General features: G+C 38.4%; 1 protein-coding gene across 1 annotated transcript in view; it reads right to left on the bottom strand.

Moving 5' to 3' along the window:
* The window catches only part of SLC38A4 (solute carrier family 38 member 4), a gene marked incomplete at both ends in the record, with an annotated part of 32,984 nt that extends 10,682 nt beyond the window's left edge, over positions 1 to 22,302 (bottom strand). The window contains 11 exons of the mRNA XM_080705183.1: positions 272 to 372; positions 1,873 to 1,952; positions 2,085 to 2,360; positions 3,585 to 3,643; positions 3,753 to 3,835; positions 3,926 to 4,007; positions 9,052 to 9,144; positions 9,882 to 9,955; positions 13,335 to 13,450; positions 13,930 to 14,020; positions 22,184 to 22,302. Of these exons, the coding sequence (XP_080561309.1) occupies positions 272 to 372; positions 1,873 to 1,952; positions 2,085 to 2,360; positions 3,585 to 3,643; positions 3,753 to 3,835; positions 3,926 to 4,007; positions 9,052 to 9,144; positions 9,882 to 9,955; positions 13,335 to 13,450; positions 13,930 to 14,020; positions 22,184 to 22,302 (1,174 nt within the window). The remainder of the gene's footprint in view (positions 1 to 271; positions 373 to 1,872; positions 1,953 to 2,084; positions 2,361 to 3,584; positions 3,644 to 3,752; positions 3,836 to 3,925; positions 4,008 to 9,051; positions 9,145 to 9,881; positions 9,956 to 13,334; positions 13,451 to 13,929; positions 14,021 to 22,183) is intronic.
* Positions 22,303 to 26,890: the final 4,588 nt, after the last annotated feature.

Here is a 26,890-nt window from a genome sequence, read left to right as displayed (position 1 = left end):
AATACAACCTGTATTTGAAGAAAACTGATTTGAGGAACTTTAAAAAACAAAATACACATGAACTCCCAAAGTGTTGTAACCTGTTAGTCAGGCTGGTTCAGGGCTCATTTCTTTAGGTCAAGTGACAAAGATATAGTGCATGTTAGATATATGTCATCTATAGATCAGACTGCTTATAAGAGGGTAATTAAAAATAATTCTATCTATCTATGTAAATTATTAGTCTAACCAGGATTTCCCCAAAGAGAATGACATTGACAGAATGACCTACCATAAAAGGTTAGGTAACCAAAGAGGGAAGCAATCAGGTACATGACAAGCATTCCTGTGATGGAAAGATTTGACACTGTTTGCATCTTCCTCCGGGACCGACTGAAAATAAGGAGAGCATTTCATTTTATTTTATAAACACGAAAACGTCATGTTTTAAAATAAGAATCAAGGAGGGAATATATCTGTTGTTCATTCCATAACCACATTTCTTGAACATAAACATAGAGCTGATTTACATTTAAAGAGCTAAGGTATTGTTTCTATTTTTCTTAAACACTATTCTTTTAGTCTTAAAAAAATCATTTCCCTAGAAGAGGAACAGTCAATTTCACATCAATAAGTAAGCTTATCTACTGAATAATTAAGAATGCAATTAAAATAAAGAGCTGGGCAATGTGGCATATGCCTGTAATTCCTGTACTGGGGAGGCTGACAGGAGGGGTGCAGGTTTGAGGACAATCTCAGCAACTTAGCAAGACTCTTAGCAACTTAGTGAGACCTCGTTTCAAAGTAAAAAGGTGGGGGTTGTATCTCAGAGGTGCCTCTGGGTTCAATCCCCATCACTAAGAAAAAAAGAATATAATTAACATAAGGATCAAACAGGCTCTTCTTTTGTGTGTGTGAGTCTGGGGATGGAACCCAGGGGCATTTGACCTCTGAGCTACATACACCCCCTGCCCTGTTTTTTATTCATAATTTTGAAACAGGGTCTCACTAAGTTGCAGAGGGCCTCACTAAGTAGCTGAGGCTGTCTGTGAACCATGAACCTCTGGTCTCAGCCTCCCAAATGCTGGGATTACAAGTGTGCACCACCATGTCTGGCAAAAGTGGCCCTTTTTATATTACACAGTGAGATGGGTTTTATGAGGAAAAGAACCTATTAGAATTAGTAAAACACTATTGTCAAGAGTTCAGACTACTAGAAAGCTTGATACTGTTACCTGGATACCTTCTGGAGGGCACCCACCTGCCTATGGTGAATTATCAAGCTTCTGAAGTATGTGTTACATGTGATTTTCAAATTAAATAAAAGACAACATTATGAGGGAAATTAGAATTTACGGACAAAGGTATTGCTATTGTCTGAGTTAAAAAAAAGTTGAGAATCATCCGGGCGTGGTGGTGCATGCTTGTAATCCCAGAATTTGGGAGGCTGAGACAGGGAGATCGTGGTTTACAGATATCGGTCATCTCTCATGGTGAATATGTTTTAGACAAAGGTTAAGAACTGATCACTGATCACAGTGGCCTCCATGGCTGAGCAAGGTATTGCCATTCCCATCTAGGTGATACCTTTCTTCCCACTAAAATTCTCATTCAGATTCCCTGTACCTGCCAAGATCATCGCACCTATTGGCTCCTCCTCTATCCACCCAACCCCTCCTCTGAGCTAGGAGGGCTAGGAGACAAGGAAGCAAATAAGGCAACATAGCATTTGTGTTGATACTTTGCCATGTAAAGCACGTTACTGATGAGTGGTTATAACACTGACTTTCTTTAAAGAGAAAGCTATAAGACTGTGCTTCTTCATATAGCACCCTCGAACATAGGAGCACATTTTCAAAGCAAATTAGGATGCTAGAAGGACATCCATCTTACTCTTTAAGTTCACTGTAGATGGGAAGGACCTCAGGGTGGCAGACAAAAGCAAATGCTAGGATGGGAATTGTATAGGCCGTCTGCAAAACAAAGATAATACCATACAGTTAGCATTTCAGCAGAGATGGCAATCCCAGGCCACCTCACCTCATGAAATAAAAACTCAGAGGCTACAATACTGGGCTCATGAGAGGCCTGGGTCTCTCACTCACCCGGGAGTTGAATACAAAGTATTTGGGCTGACACTTGTCATCACTGTGGGCTTCATACTCTACACCGCTGCCATGAAGAGAGCCCTTGGCTTGGTTCTCATCCATTCCTGAGGGACTGCGGTGGGTGTAATCCATCATGAAGTTCACATCAGCAATTTCGGAGTTGTTGGGTAGCATGATCACATGCATCGGAAGCGTATTGTTAAATGTCAGATTTCCAACATCGTGATCCAGAACAGGCAGAGGGCAAGGTATTTGAAATTTCTTGTAAATCACCTAGACCCAGTTAAAAAAAAAAAAAGCCAAGCTATTGAGGAAGAACAATGAAATCAAAGTCTGTATGTGTGGTTCATGGAGTGAAGGTGAAGGAATTCAAATGAAGATTCTTTTTAGACTAGCAGACCACAGAGGCTCCATCTACCATCTACCATCTACCATCTACCATCTAGCCTCTCTCTCTCTCTCTCTCTCTCTCTCTCTCTCTCTCTCTCTCGCAGTACTGGAGATGGAACCCAGGGTCATTGTACCTCTGAGCTATACCTCCAGCCCTATTGTTTTTAGCATTTTAATTTTGCTTGCTTTCATTTTATTTTATTTTATTTTATTTTATTTTATTTTATTTTATTTTTGTGTGTATGTAGTACTGGAGATGGAACCCAGGGGATTTCTACCCCTGTGATACACTTCCAGACCTATTTTATATTTTATTTGGAAGCAGGGTCTCACTAAGTTGCTGAGAGCCTCACGAAGTAGCTGAGGCTGGTTTCGAACCTGCACAATCCTCCTGTCTCAGGCTCTCAAGTGCTGGGATTACAAGCGTGCACCACCATGACCGGCTTAGCCTCTCTTCTAAGGGAAGGTGGACACGATGTTTGGCAGTGCTGTCCCATAGCATCAACAGGACTGTAGGTCCATCTCAATGATGGACGGAGGTGATCATTTCCTTGCTACATTTCTTATCTTGTATGTGTTCAAACTGATGACATAGATCATCAAAAATTCCCTCCTCCTTTGCTTTTATGAGGGGAAAATGCTTTGCAAGTTTTTCATTCATGATATTGCAAGAAATTTCTTCTTTCTTGGTAAAAGGTAGAACTTCTTTAATCTCATTGTAGTTGCCCTCTCTGACTGGGTAGAGTGTGGAAAATAAAGTAGCTGCTTGGTGTGGATATGGTTGCTACACACTCATGTCTCTTCTGGGCCTCTTTATTTCTTCTTTCCTTGCTCTAAATACTAGATTATTGCCATCTTTGCTTGTCCTAATATTCACCCAGTTAGCCTAGAACACACTATTAACAATGGCCTTGAGATTCTTACTTGACTATTTTTAAACCCTTGACTATTCTTTCCTCATTCCAAATTGGAATACAATAGAATTGTTTGTGATGCAAGAACTATTTCTTGCTAGTGATCTGCTCACACAAAAACAAGGACATGAATTCAGCACTAAAATCATGTTCACCAAGCTACAAGGGTCATGTCCACAAATTACTTACTTACCACACTTACAAAAAACACCATGCAGATTAGAGAAAATCCACTGGTATAACCAAGGTAACCTAGAAGTTAGCAAAAATATTTCAGAAGGTAGAGATGGCATCTACAAACAGCTCAGCTATTAGGATATGAAATTTTTGAAAAAGTATTTCAGTTAAAAAATTACTTTACCTAAATTTTTAAGAAGAGAAAGTGGAAGAATAATCCCAACAGACACAAATATGACGAGGTAGTTGCCATTGAGGTACCATTCTCTAGGAGACAAAAGGAGACAAGAATGTTAAGATCAGAAAAGATGGAAAGGAATCAATCACTTGATATTATAGAAAGAACATAAAACATACCCAGAATTTTCTTCAAGCCCCATAAATGCTCTGATTACTTCAGGTAGTTCATATTTAATGATAAAGAGGTAGCTGGACATGGCTAAAATGGAAAATTTGACAGTTTAGTGGTGTACATAACACTAAAGTCATGTGCAAGTTGCAAGAACTCATGACATTTGGAACATGCCTTCTTCTTGGTAAGATGAGCATCTAATCCCCTAAGCAGAAAGGGAAGCCATCCTGTATTCTGCAACACTTCCAAGTTCCTTTTAAAAATAGACACGGCCTTTTACTTCTTATATGTGGACAGTTTCTAATGGTAGCAATGTTGGGTCCAGCTCCCAAGTTTTCAGGAAAATTTCAGTTTCAAAGTTTTACCCTCATTGTTATAAATCATCATGGCCTGTATTGAGTGTGCCTCTTTTTGTGTCTATAGGCCACATTCTGGCAACAAAAAGCACAGGCCCAAAGAGAGAAGGCAGAATTGTAGGGCAGAGCTGAGTAGATTCTACATCACCTGTCTTTCCTCAAGTGAGCACCCATCTGGTCCTGTGTAATCTGCTCAAGGTGCACACAAAGTCTCTGACTGCTGGTTGTTAAAACTGGAGTCTTCTTGAATCGATAGAAGAATACAAGCAATGACAACTTCTCCCCCATCTTTGTCAATTAAGTTTTTTGCTTTTCCCCCTCAATATTCTAATCTCCCTTTGTTCAACTAAGCAATTACACAAAGTGGCAAAACTTTATGAGCATCTTGGTAAGTAATATAATGGGTAATAAAATACTGTTTTAAAATCTGATGAAATCTATAAACTCTCTTCTTAAAAAAATGAGCATGTATACATTTGCATAACATTACAGCTTTGCTACAATTACAGGGATTTCTGCAATTTTTTTTTTTTTTTTTTTTTTTTTTTTTTTTTTTTTTTTTGGCCAGGACCAGTCATCCATTCGGTGAAGTATAATGCTAATCTGTTATTTGACACATGGTTAAAGGGCTCAATTAAAAACGAAATGACAAATTTTATAAGGAAGCATTAAGTGCACGCTATTCCCTTTTGGTGAATATTTTGTTAACAGGCATTTGAAACAGGTATCTAAGTTATAAGTTGGACTAATAGTTTAAAAATATTTCCTTAACTTCAAATGAAAGTAATATTGGTGATAAAAACTCCTTGCATTGTTTAGTTCCGTATATTACTTCATTTGCTGATCTGAAGAGTCCCCTGAGATGAAGAAGTGTATGACATTTATCCTCTCCCACAGCTAATGACATGGAGATTTTGAAAGTCCAATGGCGTGGCCAAGATCATCCGGCTTGAAAAGGGCAGACCATATCTAAAATGCTAGTTCCCTGACTGCTGGACCAATGCTTCTATGTTGTCAAAGAGGGATGATTTCTATGCTACCTGAGACATCTTCTGTACATATTATTTGGTTAATCTTTACAAAGACCTTGGCTATAGCTGAATCTTACAGATCATAACCAGGAGATATTTCTGATTAATTGGCTCAGTGAGGTGCCATTTGATTTTAGAGCTATTAATTGCTGACTTTCATGATGTCACCACTGTTAATGTGTTTGGTCTTTGAAAGTTGAGAATTATCCAGCCCTCTTTGGGTAATGTCAACATTATTCCACTAATGTTAAAACATTCATAGTGAACGTTGAGTTTTCAGGGGGTTGAGAAATGTAGAGGTGCTTAATCAAGAAATACAAGTAGTTTCCCCTATGCAAATAGTCACCGATCATATAAAATTAATAGGAGGAAGAACATCTGGTATTGTCAAATTTCATCTAATTCCCTTAAGGCTACATTTCTTACTTGTGCATGGCTTGACACATAGCCCGGTTTATAGTTTATTCCATATCAGAAGCGTAATTGTGGATTACACTTTGAACAACCAGTGCTGCTGGCCAAGTATGTCTGCCTTTGTGTCTATAAGCCACAGAACGCAGCAGAGTGAGTTCATAGCTAAATAGGCTTATGTCTGGATGCTTTAGTTATCAAAACAAGTAAACGAGATCAACTATGAGTTGATTCCGTGAAATGCTTGATACTTTACATCTTGATAAGGGAGAATCTTTGAATCAAAAGTAAGGTAGCCTATTTAGTGAGATTCAGGGGCTTTGATGTCTGTAGCTCAAATTCAGTAAAATGAATGAGACTATCTTGATGTTAACGCCAAATTTGACCTAAGACTGCAATTTTAACCTGCAAAAATATGAAGAGAAACAAACACAAATCGGGGTCTGGGTTGTAGCTCAGTGGTAGAGTGTGTGCTTCGCATGTATAAGGCCCTGGGTTCAATCCTCATCATCAAAAAGAAAAAGACAAATAATTAAGATAGGACTAAACTTGATTTATCTGCTTACCAACTATCCATTATCAAGGGCAAGTATAGGTAGGTAAAGTTATTAATAGAATTGCAGAAATCCCAGATAACTTCAGAGAGTTCATTTATCAACGGGGTTGCCTTCTTTCAAGGTCTCCGTGCAAGTTTATTTATTGCAGCATTATTGGTAATATGAAATACTGGAAACGATCCAACTATTCACCAATAAGACTGTGGTAAATCAATAATGGTAATATTTATAATGGAAAACTTTAAAGCCACTAAAAAATAACATGTAAATGCACTAAAGTGTGTGTGTGTGTGTGTGGGGTGTTGGAAATTGAACCCAGAGGCAGTCTACCTCTGAGCTACATCCCCAGCCCTTTTTATTTATATATATTTTTTTTCTTTAGAAACAGGGTCTCATTAAGTTGCTGAGGCTAGCTTTAAACATTTGATCCTCCTGTCTCAGCCTCTCAAGTACTGGGATTAAATGCATGTGCCACTATACCTGGCTCAAAGTGCATTGCTAAAAAAAACAAAAAGCAAGCTACAAATCAGTAGTATAGGATTACCCAGTTTTAATAACATCAATATATTTGTTAAGTTTGGCATTGAGGAAAACCCAGAACATTATTGCTGAGGGTGACTTATATAAACTTTTCTTGGAGATATATATATATATATATATATATATATATATATATATATATATATATATATATATATATATTTTTTTTTAAATCCTCTATGCCTTCTTTGCAAATGCTCTTTTCACCCCTTGAATGTCTCTCAAAAACCTCCAATCCTACCACAAATATATATATAGTGGTACTGAGGATGAGTTTTAGTTATTCTCAATGAACATATATTTGTTTTTGTAACTGTAAAAGTGGCCATTTAAAAATAACGGGAAGGGGGGCTCCAGAGATGTGACTGTTGAAGCTACGAACCGGGGAGGAATGCAGCTAGCCCTCCATTCTTGCTGTGTGCCAGGTGTTATCACATCTCCTCCTTAGGATGGCCTCCTGAGGGTACAGCATTACTCTCAGATTTATAGATGGAAAAATTAGACTCAAAGGAATAAAATTATTTTCTCAAGGCCACAGACAATGATGGGAACAGACTCAGGTTCAGATACAACAGACTCCAAAAACTTATCTTTACTTAAGGGTTTTAAAATACCTTTTAAAAGAGTAACATACATATAAAACAAATGTGGATGTATTGAAGAGAGTCCAAAGAAACCTTACCATCTAGATTAGCAATGGGGGAGAAAGAAAGAATTTGTGGTAGGATTGGAGGTTTTTGAGAGACATTCAAGGGGTGAAAATAGCATTTGCAAAGAAGGCATAGAGGATTTTTTTTTTTTTTTTTGGTGGTACTGGGGTTCCTGGAAGCCCTTGACCTCCAGGCTACACTCCCAGACCTATTTTTACATTTTTATTTGGAAACAGGGTCTCCTAAGCCAGCGCGCGCGGCTGGCTTCGAACCTGCGCGATCCTCCTGTCTCTGCCTCCCAAGCGCGGGGATTACAAGCGTGCGCCGCCACGCCTGGCGGCATAGAGGATTTTTAAAAAATTTAAAATAATTAGGGAATGAATGCAATTTGTAATGAATGTAACTTGACGGATGCAGGACATGTATGGGGTTGGTGACTGATAAATAGATTTAGGTATTTGTAGAAAAGATATAGAAAGGTAGGCAGAGGAATATGATGTGTGATGAGGATTCTGGTGTTGAGGTTCATGACTTTTAAATTTTTCCTTGAAAATAATGGAGGCGTGCTGATGAATTTCATACACGAGAGAAGCAGGACTCAATTTGTATTTGAGAAAGTGTCTGGAGGATGTGTTAGACATGGAGGATGGGAAACTCAAGGCTGGGAGATCAGAGAACGACTGCAATAGCCTGAGCTGAAAAATGGTGTCATCTGAGCTTTTGTCATGAGGATAGAAGGACAGGAGAGACTCAATGAGTAGGAGGCCGCGTAAACAAGATTTGGACGTTCAGTATTAGAAAAAGAGGGAAAAGTATAATCTTTCTGGCTTAAGAAGCTGGATGGCCACTGGTAGTACTCACAGAGAGAAGAGAGAACAGAGCATTAAAACTGTAGATTAGAGGACTGCGTGAGAGGCGAGGAAATGAGAGCCACTGCGCGGGGCACACAGGAGACTTGTGTGAAATCTGGTGAGGACCTTCTGTGGGTCAAACATAATAGAGCTATATGTGGCTAGTGGGAGCCACCTAGAACACTGCTACTGGGCTCTTCTATGGAAATTAGAATTCAGTAGGAATTATAAAATTCTGTAGAACCAAGGAAGGTGTGGTTTAAAGTGCTTCTGATGTCTAGACAGCCCTAGAACAACTTCTAGACGGCCTCTCCAGTGGGCTGGCTCCGTGCAGGCTGTGCCATCCCCCTTACTTTTCAACTTTATGAAATGAACAATCATAGCTATGAAAAATGAACTGTTCTGGTGCTCACAGGAATCAGCACAAATACTTTTATTTCTGAGGCAATAATTAATGCTATAATAGCATTGGAAATTGACAAAGGTTTTACCCTATATTTCAATTTCAGAATTTATGTGGTGGGGCTTTATATATTACTTCATTTTGTGTGTGTGTGTTGGAATTTTTAATTATGGACTCACAACAAAGCTATTTAAGACTTTCTAAAATTTAATAACCATAAAGTACTTATTTTTTCTGCATTTAAACCGCTTTCTATTACCATAAAAAGTTTCTTAGCTATTGAACACTCTATAGAAAGTTTAAGTGGTCCATTGAAACCCGTATCTCCTTACCTCCAATGTTCTGTATTGTAATGGAAAAAAAAGCTCCAAATTTTCCAGGCCATCCAAATGCCTTTTCCCCTAATTTTTCATAAATCAACGACCCTACAATGAAAGATAAAATAACCATTTTACAGGATTGTTTTAATGACTAAAATACTTCTGTTATATAATTCTTCAATTGAAGTCTCAATCACGTAGATAGACATTGCATAGAAATTATAGATCTAAAAGCCAATAATCAATATAGTAAAAATTTCTCCAGACAGGAAGCAAAGGCTTTATTTGATCTCCTTGTAGCAGGAGATGGAGTTATTTCTATCATCTACCAAAAATCTCTTTTCTTATTTGGCTTGGACTAGAGCCAGTCAGCTTTTATTCCTGCTTCTCACTTGTCCAAATAACTCAAAGCCTTTAGAGACCAAGTTGCTGTGGCCAGTGAAATGAAATATGAAACAGAACAAAATCATCCTCAGGCCTGAAAGCTACATAGACTGAAATACTCATCTGATAATCAAGATAAAAAGATATTACATTATGATGTGAGACTAGCACCAATAAAAGCATATTTTAAAAAGATAGGAGCCAGGCGTGGTGGTACATGCTTGTAATTCCAGCCTTCGGGAGGCTGAGATAGGAGGATCACAGGTTCGCAGCCAGCTTTAGCTACTTTGTGAGGCTCTTTGCAACTTAGTGAGACCCTGTTTCAAAATAAAGAATAAAAAATAAGGCTGGAGGTATAGCTTAGAGGTAGAATACCCTTGGGTTTGATCTCTGGAACTGCAAAAAAAAAAAAAAAGGGAAGACATTATTTTAAGATATGGACTTAATGGATAGCATACCTCCTTCCTTGGCCGTCTTTAGTAAAAGGTGTACTGAATAGAGTGATAATATTGCCACAGCAAACAGCATGATTCTATAAAAGGAACAGAGAGTAGAAAATAAAATTTCTATTAAAAAGTAATAAGAAGTAATACATCATAATGTTAGATGTGAAAATAAGTGATACATCAGTCCTTTTAATCATTAACTTTCCAAAAGTATGTATATTCAGGAAGGCTGAGAAAATCTTTTCAGAAAGCCACATGTATCCTTTTATGTCACAGGACTAGAATTTTCTCTCTTTTATATGTCTAATCTACTACCTGAAGTTCCTAACATCTTCTTTAAGGATTACACAGTTATGGAATCTGTTTTATAACTTAGATGCTAAGGATACAACAAAATTAGCAAATACAGCAAGGTGTGGTGGTGCATGCTCGTAATATCAGTACTTGGGAGGCTGAGACTGGAGGCTTGCAAGTTCATGGCCAGTCTCAGCAATTTAGCAAGGCACTCTGCAACTTACTAAGACCCTTACTGTTTCAAAATAAAAAAATAAAATAGGAAGCCAGGCATGGTGTCGCATGCTTGTAATCCCAGCATTCGGGAGGCTGAGACCAGAGGATCACGGTTCATGGACAGCCTCAGCTACTTAGTGAGGCCCTTTGCAACTCAGTGAGACCCTGTTTCAAGAATAAAAAGACTAAAAAATAGGGGTAGGAGTGTGTCTCAAAAGTACAATGCTCCTGGGTTCCATCCCTAGTACTGCAAAATACATACATACATACCAACATACATATGTACATACATACATACATACATAAAATAGGGCTGGGGGTATAGCTTAGAGGTAGACTGCCCCTGGGTTTAACCTTCAGTACCAACAACAACAATAAAAAAAGTAAATATTACATCTACTTACTTAGTGTAAAATATATATATATATATATATATATATATATATATATATATATATATATAATATTTGTTTTATCTTTCTTTTTTGGGGGGGTGAAGGGTACTGGGAATTGAACCTAGACGCTGTTACTTTCAAGCTACTCTCCCCAGCCCTTGAGTCTCACTAAGTTGCTAAGGGTTTCAATAAGTTGCTAAGGCTGCCTTGAACCTGCAATTTTCCTATCTCAGCCTCCTGAATACTGGGATTACAGGCATGTGCCACCATGTCTGTCTTATACATAATATTTGCATCAACATTTAGAATTGAAGGACTATTCAAAAAATCTTTCTAGACCTCAATCTAAAACTTAGGAATCCTGAAACCAAAGCATGCAGTATCAGTTTTGTTACTATTGATCTTATTTTAGAAGGGAAGCCTGCTTTGTCAACCAGAGCATCAGGCAGTTGCGTGTGTAATAGAGAAAGCAGAGAAAGAGAAATATAGGGGGCAGAAAAATTCCTTTTTTGTAATTTGAGAGCCATTTCTGATATCAGGACTCCTGCAAGTCCACATACATGTATAGTTTCTTTATGTGTATGCTGATCGATCAGTATTTCTCTAAAAACAAGAATTAGAATACAAAAATAAGCATATAAGCATCTGCATTATAAATGAAGGGATAACACTAATCTTTACCTAAAATTTGAAAAATATATTTTAGCTTATTTTGTATGATGAGAACACATCAAACATTTTCCCCACAATTGATCTAATCCTTTGGTAATTCTAATGAAATCAATGCTGCATTGGGCCCATGAATTATACATTTTATAACTATGTTAGCTCTATTGGTGTTCTTATTTTCCAGAAAATGCCTACCAAAATTGTTTATTCAATGAATTATTCACATAGTTCCCAAATGCCTTGTGAGCTTACCTGTTTTTTAAAGAATTAGATAATTAGGATTATATGATTTTGTTCCCTGGAAAAATAATAAGCATTCCCTGTATTCTAAACACGTATTTACTTTGGCAGAAAAATACTAAGAGCAAAATGAATGTAATATTGCATCACTTGCTGTGAATTGAGGGCAATAGTGAAACCCATTCTTGCTGCTTAGACATAAGCAGTGCATCTATTGTGTTCAGTGATTTAATTGCTCTGGCCAAATTTTTTCTAAATGTTTATGGGCCTGAAATGAGGCCCTTGTTTAAAAGTGTAGTATTTTCCTTCCATGAAAATGATCTATGGCTTTAGGACAAGAAGTGTTTCCTTATCTCTACTCATCAGTATTCTATGCCAAGTTTCTAATTAATTTTAGTGGGATGTATAAATAAATAAGGAAAAGGCAGTCTTTTTGGCCTCAGAGGTAACACACATTGTAAAAGCATTCAAATATAGAAATACATTTCTAGCTAGTAAGAATCAGAAAATTAAAAAGCTAGTTTTTTCTAAATATGGCTTATAAAAGTAAAGTTGATATAAATATCCATTCAGCTAAAGAATAATATGCATAAAACAATTCAATCAGAGTGCTGACACAAGATAAATATTTATAGTCTTGATCCTCAGCCCTCAAATAGCTGTGTGATTATCTAATCATACCTGTTATTTGGAACATAAATAGCATATATTTATAATATAAATGTTGCATTCTTTGACAGTTATTTAACTCTCTAGCGGTGCATTTGGGTTCAGGATCTGTTTGGCATCAAAGTCCAACATTAGACTTAATTTTTGTGAAGAATTCACTGCTGCCAGCTGTGTCTAGAAAATACCAGGCTGTACGTAATGCACACAAACCATCTGTGGTTGTCTGTCACAGATGATGTGGTCAGTCAACAAAGATTCTCTGTGTCAGGCACAGCGCTAGATCTTGGGGATAGGGAGACGGACATTACTCAAATGGGTCAGATAAGCATACTAAAATATCAAAACTGCAGTAAATATACAGCATATTTGTCCTGAGCGTGAAGGTCAGGGAAGGCAGCACTAAGGTGAGGCTGAAGTGAGACGGGAAGAGTGAACTCGATGAAGAAGGGGCCCAACACCATGTTCAAAGGCCCAGTAGTGAGGGGAACATGGCTCCTTGTGGGATGGGAAAAAGGCCAGGGCGCTCAGTCTATCTGACCTCCAGGGGACTTGAGAACAGCACCTGAGATGAAAATAGGGCACACAGAGCTCTTGAGCCTGGATAAAAAGGGTTATGTTCTCTAAAGGTGTGATAAAATCAGATATGCTTTTGGGAAAGATCTTTTTCACTACTGGATGCTAAATTATTTTAAGCATCTATTAAACACTGAGATACTTTGTAAGTTGGTTTCTGTGGACAGATGGGGCTGCTCCAACACTGTAGATAGTTGAGCATAAACTACCACTTGGTTCTCTAGGTGGTTGGGTAAGAAAGTGCCATCATTAGACTCCTCTAGTTACCCCAGAGGTTGCTGTTTTATCTAAAAGCAAGAGGAATTTATGAATATTCCCAAATTCTTCCTGTTCACAAAGAATGTTAACTGAAAAGGCACAGGCTACCAATGGACTTCATCACCAAACACAGGTATGTATGTTTACTTACATAAAAAGTATGATCCCTGTGTTGGCCATGGCATAGGATAAGCCCAGAATTCCACTGCCCATGATAGCATTACTGAGGTTGAATGAAGACATCCCGAAGGAAGTAGTTCCAGGATGCTGAAAGAAAAAGAGGTGCTCTATATAAGTCATCATTTGTCAAAGGACCAAGCTTTTCTTATTCTCACATTATCTCTCCTGAAGATTACAGTCCAAAAAAGATTAAGGGAAAATCATAGGGAGTAAAAACATTACTCAACTTAAACACAAGCATGTAATTTTCGATGGAATTTAGTGCTTGATTTCAACATAGATCTTGGTATAAATAAAAAAAATACAGGTAGAGTAATATAAAGAAGGGAAAAACATGTATGGCTACAGATTAAATTGGGGTTAGAATTTCTCCAGAAAACAAATAAATTTCATAAATGATTTATGCAGCCATATGGCGAACAGGAAAAACAAGCCCTTATTCCAGTAAGGGCCTGAATAAACAGAGAATGTGCTGATTGAGGCTTGGAAAATTTCAGTCACATTGTTTTCCCACAGAGACCTGATCAGACACCCTGTTTATTGCTTGAAAGCATAGATTCACTTACATGTTCCTCATCATAATCGGCCAGCTTTTTTCCCCCCAGAAATCCATTTGTCAGGAACTTTTGGCTTTCTGCATCTTCATTAGCAAATTGACTGAACACATGCACAAAAGTAAAATAAGAATTAAGAACATCTAAGGCAATGCTGTATATTATATTTATGTTTCAGATTCTCTAAGTAACTGATTTAGAGAAGCAAAAACTAACTTAGGGGAAAAAAACGCTAAACTGTGCACGGACACGTGATACTAGGGATTGAATCCAGGGGCATTCTGCCCCTGAGCTACTTTCCCCAGCCTTATTTTATATTTTTAAAACAGCATCTTGTTAAGTTGCTGAGGCTGGCTTTAAACTTGTGATCCTCCTGTCTCAGCCTCCCAAGTACTGGGATTACAGGTAGGTACCTCTGCTCCCGGCTCTAAAACTGTTTTTCTTCTCCTCCTTCATACTAGTGTTCCTTTCAGACCAGTTACCATGCTCCATTTATGAAGAGACTTTAGAAGGGCAGATGTTATAAAGAAAATAATACTTTTAGTTGAAAAATTGTGCCACATTTCTTCTTTTCCACATTATGCATGGAAGAGACTAATTGAAACTAATTTTGTTCCTGCTTATATATATCCCTTCCACATAAACGATATGGGATCATGACTCTAAAATTTCTAATCCATTACCATGCCATAAACAGATGATTGTATGAATTTGAAAAATATTTGTTAAATGCCTAGGCTCTGTGATACTCATCTCGTTTGACGCTCAAAATTGCCCCATACGGGGTATTTTCATGGTTCTACTGTAAGATGAGATATCAGTGACTCAGAAATGCAAAGAAGCCTGTTCCACCTGCCAGACTCCAAGCCCATGGTCTTCCTTGGCATTGGGGCATCTCAGGCAGTCCTGTAGTTGGTGATTCCTCTTTTCTGGTTCCATTTAGACATACTCCTACTTTAATGGTATCTCTGTGTTATGTTTGGGTGCTTTTATGCGTATGTGTGTTCATGACAAATGTACCTGGGTTACTACTAGTGGATGAAACTAAGAAAATTGTTAAAGAAACGCAATGAATTGGCTCGAGAGTTGGGAGAGAGAGGGGTATCAAAACATCACTATCACAGAACATTGTGACTGTGGTCTACTGGGGCACAGGCTGGAAGCTGCACAAATTGGTCAGAGTGCCAGCTTAGACCGTAACTCACAACGCCTGCAGTTACCTGGAAGGAGCTTTGAACTAGGGACGGAGGGCCAGCCAGAGTCCCCAAAGGTTAACTAGTGAGATAAGTTGCCAGCACTGTGTTTTTATTTTTATCCAATTCAATCTCTAGTATCACATATGAGAGGAAACATATGACCCTTGGCTTTCTTAGTCTGGCTTATTTTACTTAAGATAATGCTCTCCAGTTCCATCCATTTTTCTGTAAATTATATGATTTTGTTATTCTTTATGACTAGATAAAATTCCTTCGCACGCGTGCACGTGTGGGGTGTGTGTGTGTGTGTGTGTGTGTGTGTGTGTGTGTGTGTGTATCACATTTTCTTTATCCATTAATCTTTTGGTGGATTCCTAGATTGGTTCCATAACTTGGATATTGTAAATTATGCTGCTACAAGCATGGTTATGCAGACATTTATATAGTACAGAGTTGTATTTTTACCCAGTAAGATATTACACAGGCTTTTTGTTGCTGTTATATAAAATACTCAACTACGCATGCATCATTTTTTGGGGGGGCTACTGGGCGTGGAACCCAGAGGCTTTCTACTTCCAGTTTATACTCCCAAACCCATTTTATATTTTATTTGGAAACAGGATCTCACTAAGTTGCTGAGAGCCTCACTAAGTAGCTGAGGCTGGCTTCGAACTTGTGCGATCTTGTTTCAGCCTCCCAAGCGCGGGGATTAAAAGCATGCGCCACCACGCCCGGCTCTACACATGCATCTTAAAAGTACTTTCTAAATAGATAGATTGCAATTAAGAGTTAGATAAAATAATTGGGAGCATTTTATTAAAATAAACCTTAAGATTGTATGAATCTTCTACCTTTTACTTAAATAATCTTTAGAAATAAAGTGGGATAAATTATTATAGAGGAACATGTACAAATTATCTGTTTTTTGGTGGTGGTGGTACTGGGGATTTAACCTAGGGTATTCTACTTCTGAGCTAAACCTTCAGCCTTTTTTTAGTGTTTTGCTTTGAAAAAAGATGTCACTAGGTTGCTGAGAATCTCGCTGTATTCCTGAGGCTGCCCTCAAACCTGTGATTCTCTTGTCTCAGCCTCCCATGTACTGAAGTACTATGATCATAGGCGTGTACCACCATGCCCAGCTACAAATTATCTTTCTTCATAGGAGCTAATCCTGAAAATAACCTGATGAAGAAGAAGGATGGCATGATCATTCCTTGAGAATAAAGAGCAATATAAGGTGTAGATAGAAACTACAGGCCAAATCACATGTTTTTATGTGCTTTTTTAGAACTCAAGGAATAAACAGTTCTCAATATTCAAGTTAAAAGCATTTCCTGGCACCTGTATTTCTCATAGGAAACATAATGCCCCCACACTTGTGGTCTCTTGCATTTCCACACTCCTTCTATCACCTTTTTGAGATTTACTTTAATAGCCTGTAGTTAATATACTTGCTATGTGAGGACTGGGACATCATGTACATAGTTGAAAACTGAGACGATAGGATAAAATGGGACTAAGGACTGTGAAAGCAGTGTCACTTAAAAGTGGAATCTAGAAGACCTCCAGGAAGATGGTGACTGAGAAAAGCGGCGTTTACAAGCCCTGCTAAAACTCGATCTCTATTGTCACAAAATCAGCGCTTTTCATAGCCAGAAAACTCCATCAGCAGAGAAATAAAAAATGTAAACACAAAGGACAGAGGAAAAAAAGACTAGAAGAACAACCAGAGACCAAAAATCAAGCCCACAATGCAGCAGTGGGGCTACGGTGGCACCATCTTCCCTCACAGCACCAGGATCCAGAGAGGAAAGGTAAACAAGGAGCTGAAGTGAGCATCTGCGGATCAATTGGGTGTAATTCAGCAGTTCTTTCAGTGCAACGAACGTCTAAAACTCCCAGTGGACAAGTTCATTACGCCTTCCAGGGTCTCAGAACAGAGCTCAAAACCAGAAAAGAAATACACCAGCCTCACAGCTGAGGGTGTGGCAGCGGCACCATATTGCCAGCAGCTCCAGCCTCACGGCCGAGGGCGTGGCACAAGCGCCATATTGCCAGCAGCAGACAGCGAGTTCACCGTGCCCTCAACAGCTCCTGATCAACATGCACAATAACTGTGAGTGAAATTGCAGCCCCTAAAGGAAAAAAATCCTGTACTGCATGCCCAGGGACTTTGATAATCTCCCTGGGTTTGAGATTTTGCAGTCCAACTCAGTGAAGGAGTAGCAGTAGCAGAGATACCACACTCTAGTAACAGCTCCCCGTGGGAAAACACCCAGCCCGGCACCCCCACGGTCTAGCATAGCCTCGATTAACTCCATGGGTCAGAGACTTTGAGATACAACCTAGTAAAGGAGTAGTGATGACTGAGATTACCACAGACTCGAGATCCAGAGCACCCTAAGTGAAGTCGTAGTGACCTAGGGAAGGCACAAAATTCTGAAATCATGGGAAAGAGGAACAACAATAGAACAATGAATGCCCACAACCCCATATTATCAGAACCTGATAACAAAGAAATTCAGAGATCTCTAGAAGATCAAATCAGGAAAATAACTGTAGAAATAATACAGGACCTTCTAAAAGAATTTAGAGAGACTTTAAAAGACATAAAGGATGCAATCATTGAGGTAAAGGTCTCAATTCAAAGTATAAACAATCAATTAGACCACATGGAGAATAGAATCTCGCTCCTAGAAGATGATCACTCCAGAAACGAATGCATAATTTATAATGTTGAAAAAAAAAATCAGACAGCAGGAATCTGACATTAAAGAAATATAGGCCCATTTTAAGAGAGCTAACCTAAGAATAATCGGAATAGAGGAGGGGAAAGAAGGTGAAACCAAAGGGATCAACAATCTCTACAAGGAAGTAATAACAGAAAATTTTCCAAACATAGAGCAAGAGGTCAATACACAGGTCCAGGAAACTTATAGAACTCCCTTTAGACAGGATCAGAGAAGAGGTTCCCCACAGCACATAACTGTCAAAATGACCAATGTGGAAGCCAAGCAAAGAATCTTAAAGGCAACAAAAACAAAGGGCCAAGTGACATTCAGAGGCAAACCAATTAGAATCACTCCAGACTTCCCAAACCAAGTCATGAGAGCCAGAAGGGCTTGGCGTAACATATTCCAAACAAAGAAAACAACTCCCAGCCAAAAATTTCCTACCCAGCAAAACTTTCTATCAAATTAGATAGGGAAACAAGAAGCTTCCATGACAAACAGAAACTGAGGGAATTTATGTCTTCAAAACCAGCACTAGAGAAAATACTCAAAGAGATTAACTACAAAGAAGAAATAGGTAATACACCAGAACCAGAGAAACAAGATTTTCCATCCAACAGACAACTGAAACTGGTTATCTTGGGAGATTCATTATCTATTTTAGTCTTTTACCTATATCTAAATTGTATTGTTTGCTTTTATTGTTGCTAATTTTTAGGATTTCTATTTGGAATATTAATATACCTTCAGATATAGCATTTGGAAATATTTTATCCCATTCTATCAGTAACTTTTAACTTGGTTTACATTGTCTTTGGATATACAATATTTTTTTTATTTTTTAGAAAGTTTGTTTACCCTTTTGTTGCTTGTGCCTTTAAAATCATATCCAAGAAATCACTGCCAATTTTAGTGCTGTGAAGTTTTATGACCCAGATTTTCTTCTAAAAGTTTATAGTCTTAAGATTTATATTTAGGTCTTTTATCTATTTTGAGTTAATATTTGTATATGGTGTTAGGTAACGGTCCAACTTTATTCTTTTCCATGTAATTATTATTTTTCAACAATATTTAGTGAAAAGATTATTATTTCCTTCACCAAATGTTCTTGGAAACCTTGTCAAAAATAACTTGACCTTATCTGGAAGAATTTATTTCTAGGCTTTTTATTTTACTCCACTGGTTTATATATCTCCACTGTTTCAATTTTTGTAGCTTTATAAGGTTTGAAATCAGAAAATGTACATCTTCTAGCTGTGTTCTTTTTCGAGATTGTTTTGGTTGCTTAGAGTTCATATTTCATGTTAGGATAGATTTTTTCTGAAAAATAAATAAATAAATGTATAATAGTTTCACCTTAAAAAAAAGAAAAAAATATCCTCTGGTAAGAAAGAAAGCAAAAAGAAATATTGAAATGTTATCTCTAAGTCATCAAAAGCTTGGTATCAGACAAATGAATCTGTTATGTGAGATTATCATTGTTAATTTTGGATAAATTGCTTTAATACTAGATGTCAACCACTAAGCCAAGCACAGGAAGGAGGGATGGGGAGGAAGTGGGGTGGGGTTTGGGTAGGGGCTAACTGGGCGATGTGTGCATGTATGTCTACAAAAGATTTTTTATTTCATTATGATGTATGAATACAGTGCACCAATAAAAAAAAATTAAAAGAAAGTGGAATCTACAGTTTGTGTAGCTCTGAGGTACAATGCCCCTAGGTTCCATTCCTGATACCGAAAAAAAAGGGGGGGGGATCTACACTCGGGGATATCCAGCCCTCTATTTTTCACTACAGTAAATCAACTGAATTTCTATTTTATGAGTAATTTTTAAAATTTAGAATACGGGCCGGGCGTGGTGGCACACGCTTGTAATCCCTGCACTTGGGAGGCGGAGACAGGAGGATCGCATAGGTTCAAAGCCAGCCGCACTGGCTTAAGAGACCCTGTTTCCAAATAAAAATATATTAAAAAAAAGTAGGTCTGGGAGTATAGCCCGGAGGTAGAAGGGCTTCCAGGAACCCCAGTACCACCAAATAAATAAATAAATTAAAAATTTTAGGATATGAAAGTAAACAGATTGTCTTTGTTCTTTTAGACATTTGGATGGTTTATTTTGGCATGGATGAGTTATAGGCCTAAAGCATGCCAAGATTACATAAAATATATGAGAAATGTCCCCAGTGTACTACATGTTTTGATATTAAACCCAGAATGTATTAAAAACATGGGTAAAATTATTCCAAATAAATGCAATATGCTGAATTTCTAAAAAAAAAAATTACATGTAAAATTTCAAGCCAAATCACACACAATTAAAACCCGTTCTTTTAAAGTGATTATAAAATTGCAAAATGAGGACCTGTGTTCGAGCCAGGAATTAAAAGGTTGGTCATTGTGTGTGGTCCAAAAGACCTTGTATAAAGCTTAACAAAAGTATTGTCGCTCGTTCTATTGCAGCTTTTCGAGGGCCAACTGAATCACTCTAGGACTGTTTTTGAGAAGCGTCCCCTTCAGCTCTGCCAACCTCTGTGGAGTTCGTATTTGTGTATGTGTCACTCAGAACCAAAAATGCCTTCAGATTTGAATCAGTTTACTAAGGGTGATGACGTGGTGGAGAAAGAACAAAAATGTATTGATATTCGACATTCCATGCACTCACTTAATCCCTAGGAAAGTAGATGTTGGTTTGCCGTTCTACATTTTTTACTAAAGTTCAAAGAAGATAAATATTTTGCAGTCAAATCACTCAGCAGACTCCACCGACTTGTGCTCTACTATATTTTGTTTCCTTAAGTGATACCCAATTCGGAAGCTGGTGCGATTTCTATCTCCATGGCCTTTCCAGTTTACCAACCCTCTGATTCATTGCATTGATCTGCTTGGAAGAAGAGCAGTGCTTCCTCCAGAAAGCCCTTCTAGGATGATGTGAATGAGATGAGAAGTCCTTATTTGAGGTTAACATTTTTTACTCCGGGCCTATATTTGGTAAAAAAAAGTTTCCTTCTGAGCATCTTTAATAATGCACAATTTGTGTTGTATAACATTTTGTGAAAAATTAACTAACTTTTCACATAACTGCAGTGCACCTGCTACGCCCCAGGCAGTGAATGGTCAGCAGAGGCCATTCATCTGTGCTAGTGGTATGATCCACACCTGAGCAGGAAAGGGAGCACAGAGGAGGGTGCTCTCGGAGAGTAGGAGACTTGACATTGAGCTCATTCTGGAAAGATGAACCATATAAATAGAGAGAAAAAGGGAAAGATCTGGTGATTCTAGCAGATGGAGCAGAAAGAGTGAAGGCAAGAGTACAGAAAGGGAGCCAGGTGAGAACAGAGCAGGTAAGGTAGGTCAGGGACAGACTGGGAAGGGTCTTACGTGCCAAGCAATGTAGAGTCTAATCTGTACCTAACATTAATGTACACTCATGGAAGAGTTTTGTCCAGGGATGGGATGGGATTTAATTTGCAAATATAAAAGAATCCTATTGTAAAAGTATAGAGGGCTAGACAGAGGAGAACCAAATGTCAAATAGGTAGACAAATCAGAGGTGTTCTAATAAACAAGTGAGGGAGGATGAAGGCCTAAAGATGGAGATAGAATGGATAAACAGAAGAAGGTGGATCTGAAACAGTAATAAGGTAAAAAACAACTATTTATAGAGTGCATTGGATGGGTGGGTTGTGAGAAAGTATGAGTCAAAGACGACATGGTCTTTTGATTGAATTGTGAATGATGATGATTTTTACTAGGATGAGGATAACCAGAAGGGGAGTGGATTTTGAAGGGAATAATAGAAATTCAATATTAGATTTACAAGTTTGACTTTAGAAATGAGGTGATTCAGACATATTAGTCCTCTAGTAGAGATATGCGGCAGACTGTTGGATATAATGATCTGAAACTAAGAGACTGAGGATATGCCATGTAAGCGGCTGATCTCATAAGAGTTGTAATGAGCTTGCTCGGAGGACAGTTAGAAAGAAAAGTGCCACTAGAGAGGCCTGGAGGTTTGCAAATCCAAAAGTCAGTCAAAGGAAAAGAAATCTGAGAAAGCATAGTCCAAAAAGCAAAGAAACAGTAGGCTAATATAATTAAATCACAGGCCACATTGTTAACGGAGACAATAACATTGCAACCTTGATCCCAAGTTAGTCACACAAAATACTGACATTATTACTGAATTTCAGGATCAGGGAATTGGTGTGTTAGCATCAATGTCACTGTTATCTCTGGTTTATCGGTAACAAATCCAGTTCTCTCCAATTAGACCCATCGTTTCTGCATCCAGAGCTTGTTCCATTTTCCCATGGACCCTGGTGGTTCTTAACCCCATACCTGCTGATCGCTGCCTTTTCAGAACTCCTCATGCCTGTGTAGCTGTCTTGCACACTCTCCCCACTGCTACTCTCCTCTTCAGGCTCCATGTTGACATTTCTCATCTCCATGGGATCCATTTGACCTGTCAGCGCTTTCCCGTCCACACGCGAGCTCCTTCAGTGTAAACAATATACTGTCCCTTTAGCCTAAGGTGCTTCTAACTTCCTGTTGATGTTCAGAACACTCTGTTCTGCAAACAGAACACAAAATAAATCACGATACATTTCTTTAAATTGAATAAATGAATACCAATCAACTATGTTGCATATGCTTTCTATAAAATATGAAAAGGAAGTAAACACCTAAAAAACTTTGCTGAAATGTGTTCTGAAAGTTTCCCTTATTCCATACAAATAAGAAAAACAAAACATATTACTAAAAATTGCTAAACCAGTAGATATTTATAAAGTGCATAACATAATGAAGATGTCAGATGCTTTGCTAGTTAACCATGGGAGGAAAAAGAAATCAAGATGTGGCAGCAGTTGTCACAAAGATTTAGCAATCTGCAAGCAGACTGCATGATTTCAAAGAAGGGGAAATGAAAGTAAATTGTTGACAAAGGATCTGCCAAGCGTCTCGGCTGTAGTAACTAGAAAGAAAATTACTGCTTTGATTTAATTGGGCATGAAAGAATGAAACCACCCAGATGCTTGATACTATGCAAGGCAGGGTAGCAAAACGGTCAGGAAAACACTCTCTAGGAACCTGGATCCCGAAGCCAAAGTGAAGACCAGCAACATAAGCAAGGATTACCCGTGGATCCGCGGTAGTCGCCATCCATAGCCAATGAAAGTTAGTTAAGGTGTATTTTACTTTAGTTCTGTTAAGGTGTATTTAACAACAAAGACATGCAGTTTGGGGCTTTTTTTTGGAGGGAGGTAATTGGAGATTGAATCCAGGAGTTTTCTACCTCTGAGCTACACTCTCAGCAATATTTTTTGTTTTAAAATAAGGTCTCACTAAGTTGCTGAGGCTGGCCTCAAGCTTGCGATTCTCCTATCTCAACCTCCCCAGTACTGAAATGACTGGTGTGTACTACCTACCATACCTGGCTGAGATTCAGCTTTTAGGCTCTGCTCTGCTTTATATTCATTGGCCATCAGCAAAGTCATCTAAATTTGGGGCCACATTTTCCTCAACTGTAAGGTTAAAGAGGGGGGACTGGCTTTATGGTTTTTTAAAACACCAGGTGTCTTTTACATATATTACTGCTACAATTTCTTCTGAAATTTTTGCTATTGGATTCATTCCATTTGTTTTGCACCATATGGTGCAAAACAAATATACATATATATGTGTGTGTATATATATGTATATACATATACATACATACATACATACACACACATATATATATATAGACACCACTGAAAGGAGTAGATCTGAAATGTGCACTTCCCATGTGATAAATCCTAAATTAGAGAAACTTACATAAAAAAAACCATACTCCAGAACCTCCCACTTCCTCTGACAAACACAACACTCCCAAATGAGGACTCTCTACAATGCAGCTCCAGGGGGTGCACCTGGAGGCAGCTCACACCTGAGATGAGTTCACAATCCCCAAATTACGCAAGTTGCAAAAGTTACACACATGGAAACTCCTGTATGATTATAATAGCTAAGCGATTTAAAAGAGAATGTTTAATTTGCATAATAAAAAGTTATAAAAATACTGTTGTGTAAAACAATTAAATCCATCACTTGTAGACTGTTTCTAAACAAAGAAAATCAATAATGGACATTTTTTTTCTTTCTGATATTGGGTACCAAACCCAGGGGCATGCTCATACCTCTGAGCTACATCCCACGTCCATTGTATTTTTTGTTTGGAAACAGGGCCTCGCTAGGTTGCCGGGAGTCTTGCTAAGTCGCTGAGGCTGGTCTCAAATCTGTGATCCTCCTGTCTCAGCCTGTCGAGTGTTGGGATCACAGGTGTGCGCCACCACACCCAGCTAATAATCAGCATTTATACTATGAGGGTGTGAACAGCATGCCCCAAAGAACCAAATGGCGTATGTAACTATCCAACTAAATACTACCCCATATTACCAAGACTTTGAAGGCAAATTTTCTATGCTCTTTAACTTCCTGAATGGCTCCCCCTCCAACTCCTGATCTCACTCAGCTATTTATTTCATCCTCCTTTTTCCATTCATTTGGCATTGTCCTGAAATACCATCTTGAATGATTTTTTTTCTCCAAAGTGCAGTTACAAACAGAATGTCTTTGTTGTTTCATGTTGAAAAAAAGTTTGTATTTTGCCTTCAAACTTTGTGGATTGCTTGAATTCTAGATTCAGAACCATTTTCTCTCAGTGTTTAAGATACTTTCCCCCTGATTTCCATCTTCTACTGATGATTCGGATGAGGCTGATTCTCACTTCCTCATAGCTAAATATAGGCTCTGAAAGATTTTAGGATTTTTCTCAGAAATTTCACCAGTATGCAAGTAGATGTGAATAGCTTTTTAAATTCACCTTACTCATTGGACGTGGTGGCGCACGCTTGTAATCCCAGCACTTGGGAGGCTGAGACAGGAGGATCGAGGTTCTCAGACAGCCTCAGCTACTTAGTGAGGCCCTTTGCAACTCAGTGAGACCCTGTCTCAAAATAAAGAATAAAAAATAGGGCTAAGGGTATAGTTTGGAGGTAGAATGCACCTGGGTTCCATCCCCAGTAAGGGAAAAATAAAATTCACCTTACTCATTATATGGAGAATCTATTCAATCAAAAGTCTACTGGTAGGCTGGGGAGGCAGAGATAGGAGGATCACGCTGGTTCGAAGCCAGCCTCGCTGGCTTAAGAGACCCTGTTTCCAAATAAAAATATAAAATAGGTCTGGGAGTGTAGTCCAGAGGTAGAAGGGTTTCCAGGAACCCCAGTACAAAAAAAAAAAAAAAAAATCTAGTGGTTTTCTTCAAGCCAGAAAGCCAGAAAAATGCTCTAGTGTTTTCTTTTCTTTTTTTTTTTTTTTTTTTTTTTTTTTTTGGTGGTACTGGGGTTCCTGGAAGCCCTTCTACCTCCGGGCTACACTCCCAGACCTATTTTTGCATTTTTATTTGGAAACAGGGTCTCCTAAGCCAGCGAGGCTGGCTTCGAACCTGCGCGATCCTCCTGTTTCTGCCTCCCAAGCGCGGGGATTACAAGCGTGCGCCACCACGCCCGGCTAGTGTTTTCTAAAACTATTTATTTCCCTATAATTACTGCTAAAATTTATTAATCAGGTGTTGAATCTTTTGATCCATATTGCTAAATTTCTTCCTGACCTTTTTTTTTTTTTTACTTCAAGATGATGCAAAATTGATATGTATTCAGTAGAAACTATACTTTGAATTTTGATCTTTTCCCAGGCTATTGATAAGACAGTCTCTTGAGACACTGCACCGATGCACTAAGCACAGCTTCCAGGCAGCCATGCAATCAGGAAAAGTAAAGGACCATTGCTCTACAGTGCACTGTGTTGCCAAGTTTGATTGGTGTCGTAGCTTGGATACTGACTATCCCCCAAAGGTCCATGTGTTGAGTGAGCTTGGTCCCCAGCCTATGGTGCTATTGGCATATGGTGGAATTTTTAGTCGGCAGAACCTAATAGAAAGAAGCTGGATCATTAGAGGTGTGCCTTGAAGGGAATATTAGGACCCTAGCCTCTTCTTGTCTTTCTTTTTGCTTCCTGGCTACCATGAGGTAAACAGGCCTCTGCCATATGATCCCAACATGATGTAATATGCTACCATAGGCCCAAAGCAATAGAGCCAAGTGACTATGGACTGAAACTGAGCCAGAGAACATTTCCTCTTTTAAGTTCATTACCTCAGGCATTTTGTGACAGAAACAAAATTGACTAGCATAGTAGGTTAAATGTATTAATCTTTAATAATGATATTTTCAGCTGATGGTGGGTTTACCAAGATGTAGCTCCTCTGTAAGTCAAGGAGCAGCTATATCTTTTGTCTCTTTTTCTTACTGATCCCTGTTCAGGGAAAATCCTCCACATCACTTCCAAAATAACAAATTTATTTTTAGCTATCTCCAGTTTACTTTTCAATCTAACTATTCAAATAATTTTTAATCATGTTTTTAATTCCTACTAATAATTCATATTATTGTCTCTTCATGTCACCATTGTTGTTTTGTTTCATTGATGCGTATTTTCCCAAATCTAAGAATATTAAATCGGGGTTTTCGGAAGTTTCTTTTGTTCTCTAAATTATGTGTTTTTTTCTGGAGGTGGTTTACTCTCTTTGCTTATCTTGGTCCTTCTCCCTCACGCTACTGACTTTCCTTAAATTCTTGTGCTCCTAAGCTGCCCATTCATACACATGAGTGGCGGAGTGAAGGTTAGCTTAGATAGTCAGTGCCCAGGGCTTCTCTGACATTGTGTCAGACCATTTCACTGATAGACTGCTGTCATTCAGGTCTGCCTATGTGGCTCCTTTGTGACTTGTGCTTGATTTAGGTGTATTCTGCAGGACCCCACTACCAGGCATAGCTGCCACACTAGCAGGTAATTCTGGGGGTGAACTTTGTTTTCCTGGGGTTTCCATTCTTGCTTGATTAGAGGCCCTAATGCTTATTGTAGAGTTTCTTCTCAGACTTTCTTCACAGACTAGATCCCAGTTTATCTTATGGAACAAGATGGCAGCCCAAACAAACCAGGACC

The sequence above is a fragment of the Muscardinus avellanarius genome, assembly GCF_963383645.1.
Source record: "Muscardinus avellanarius genome assembly, chromosome: 11".
Classification (NCBI taxonomy): Eukaryota; Metazoa; Chordata; class Mammalia; order Rodentia; family Gliridae; genus Muscardinus; species Muscardinus avellanarius.
Note: the sequence above shows the minus strand (reverse complement) of the source record. Positions and strands in the feature narration are given on the sequence as shown.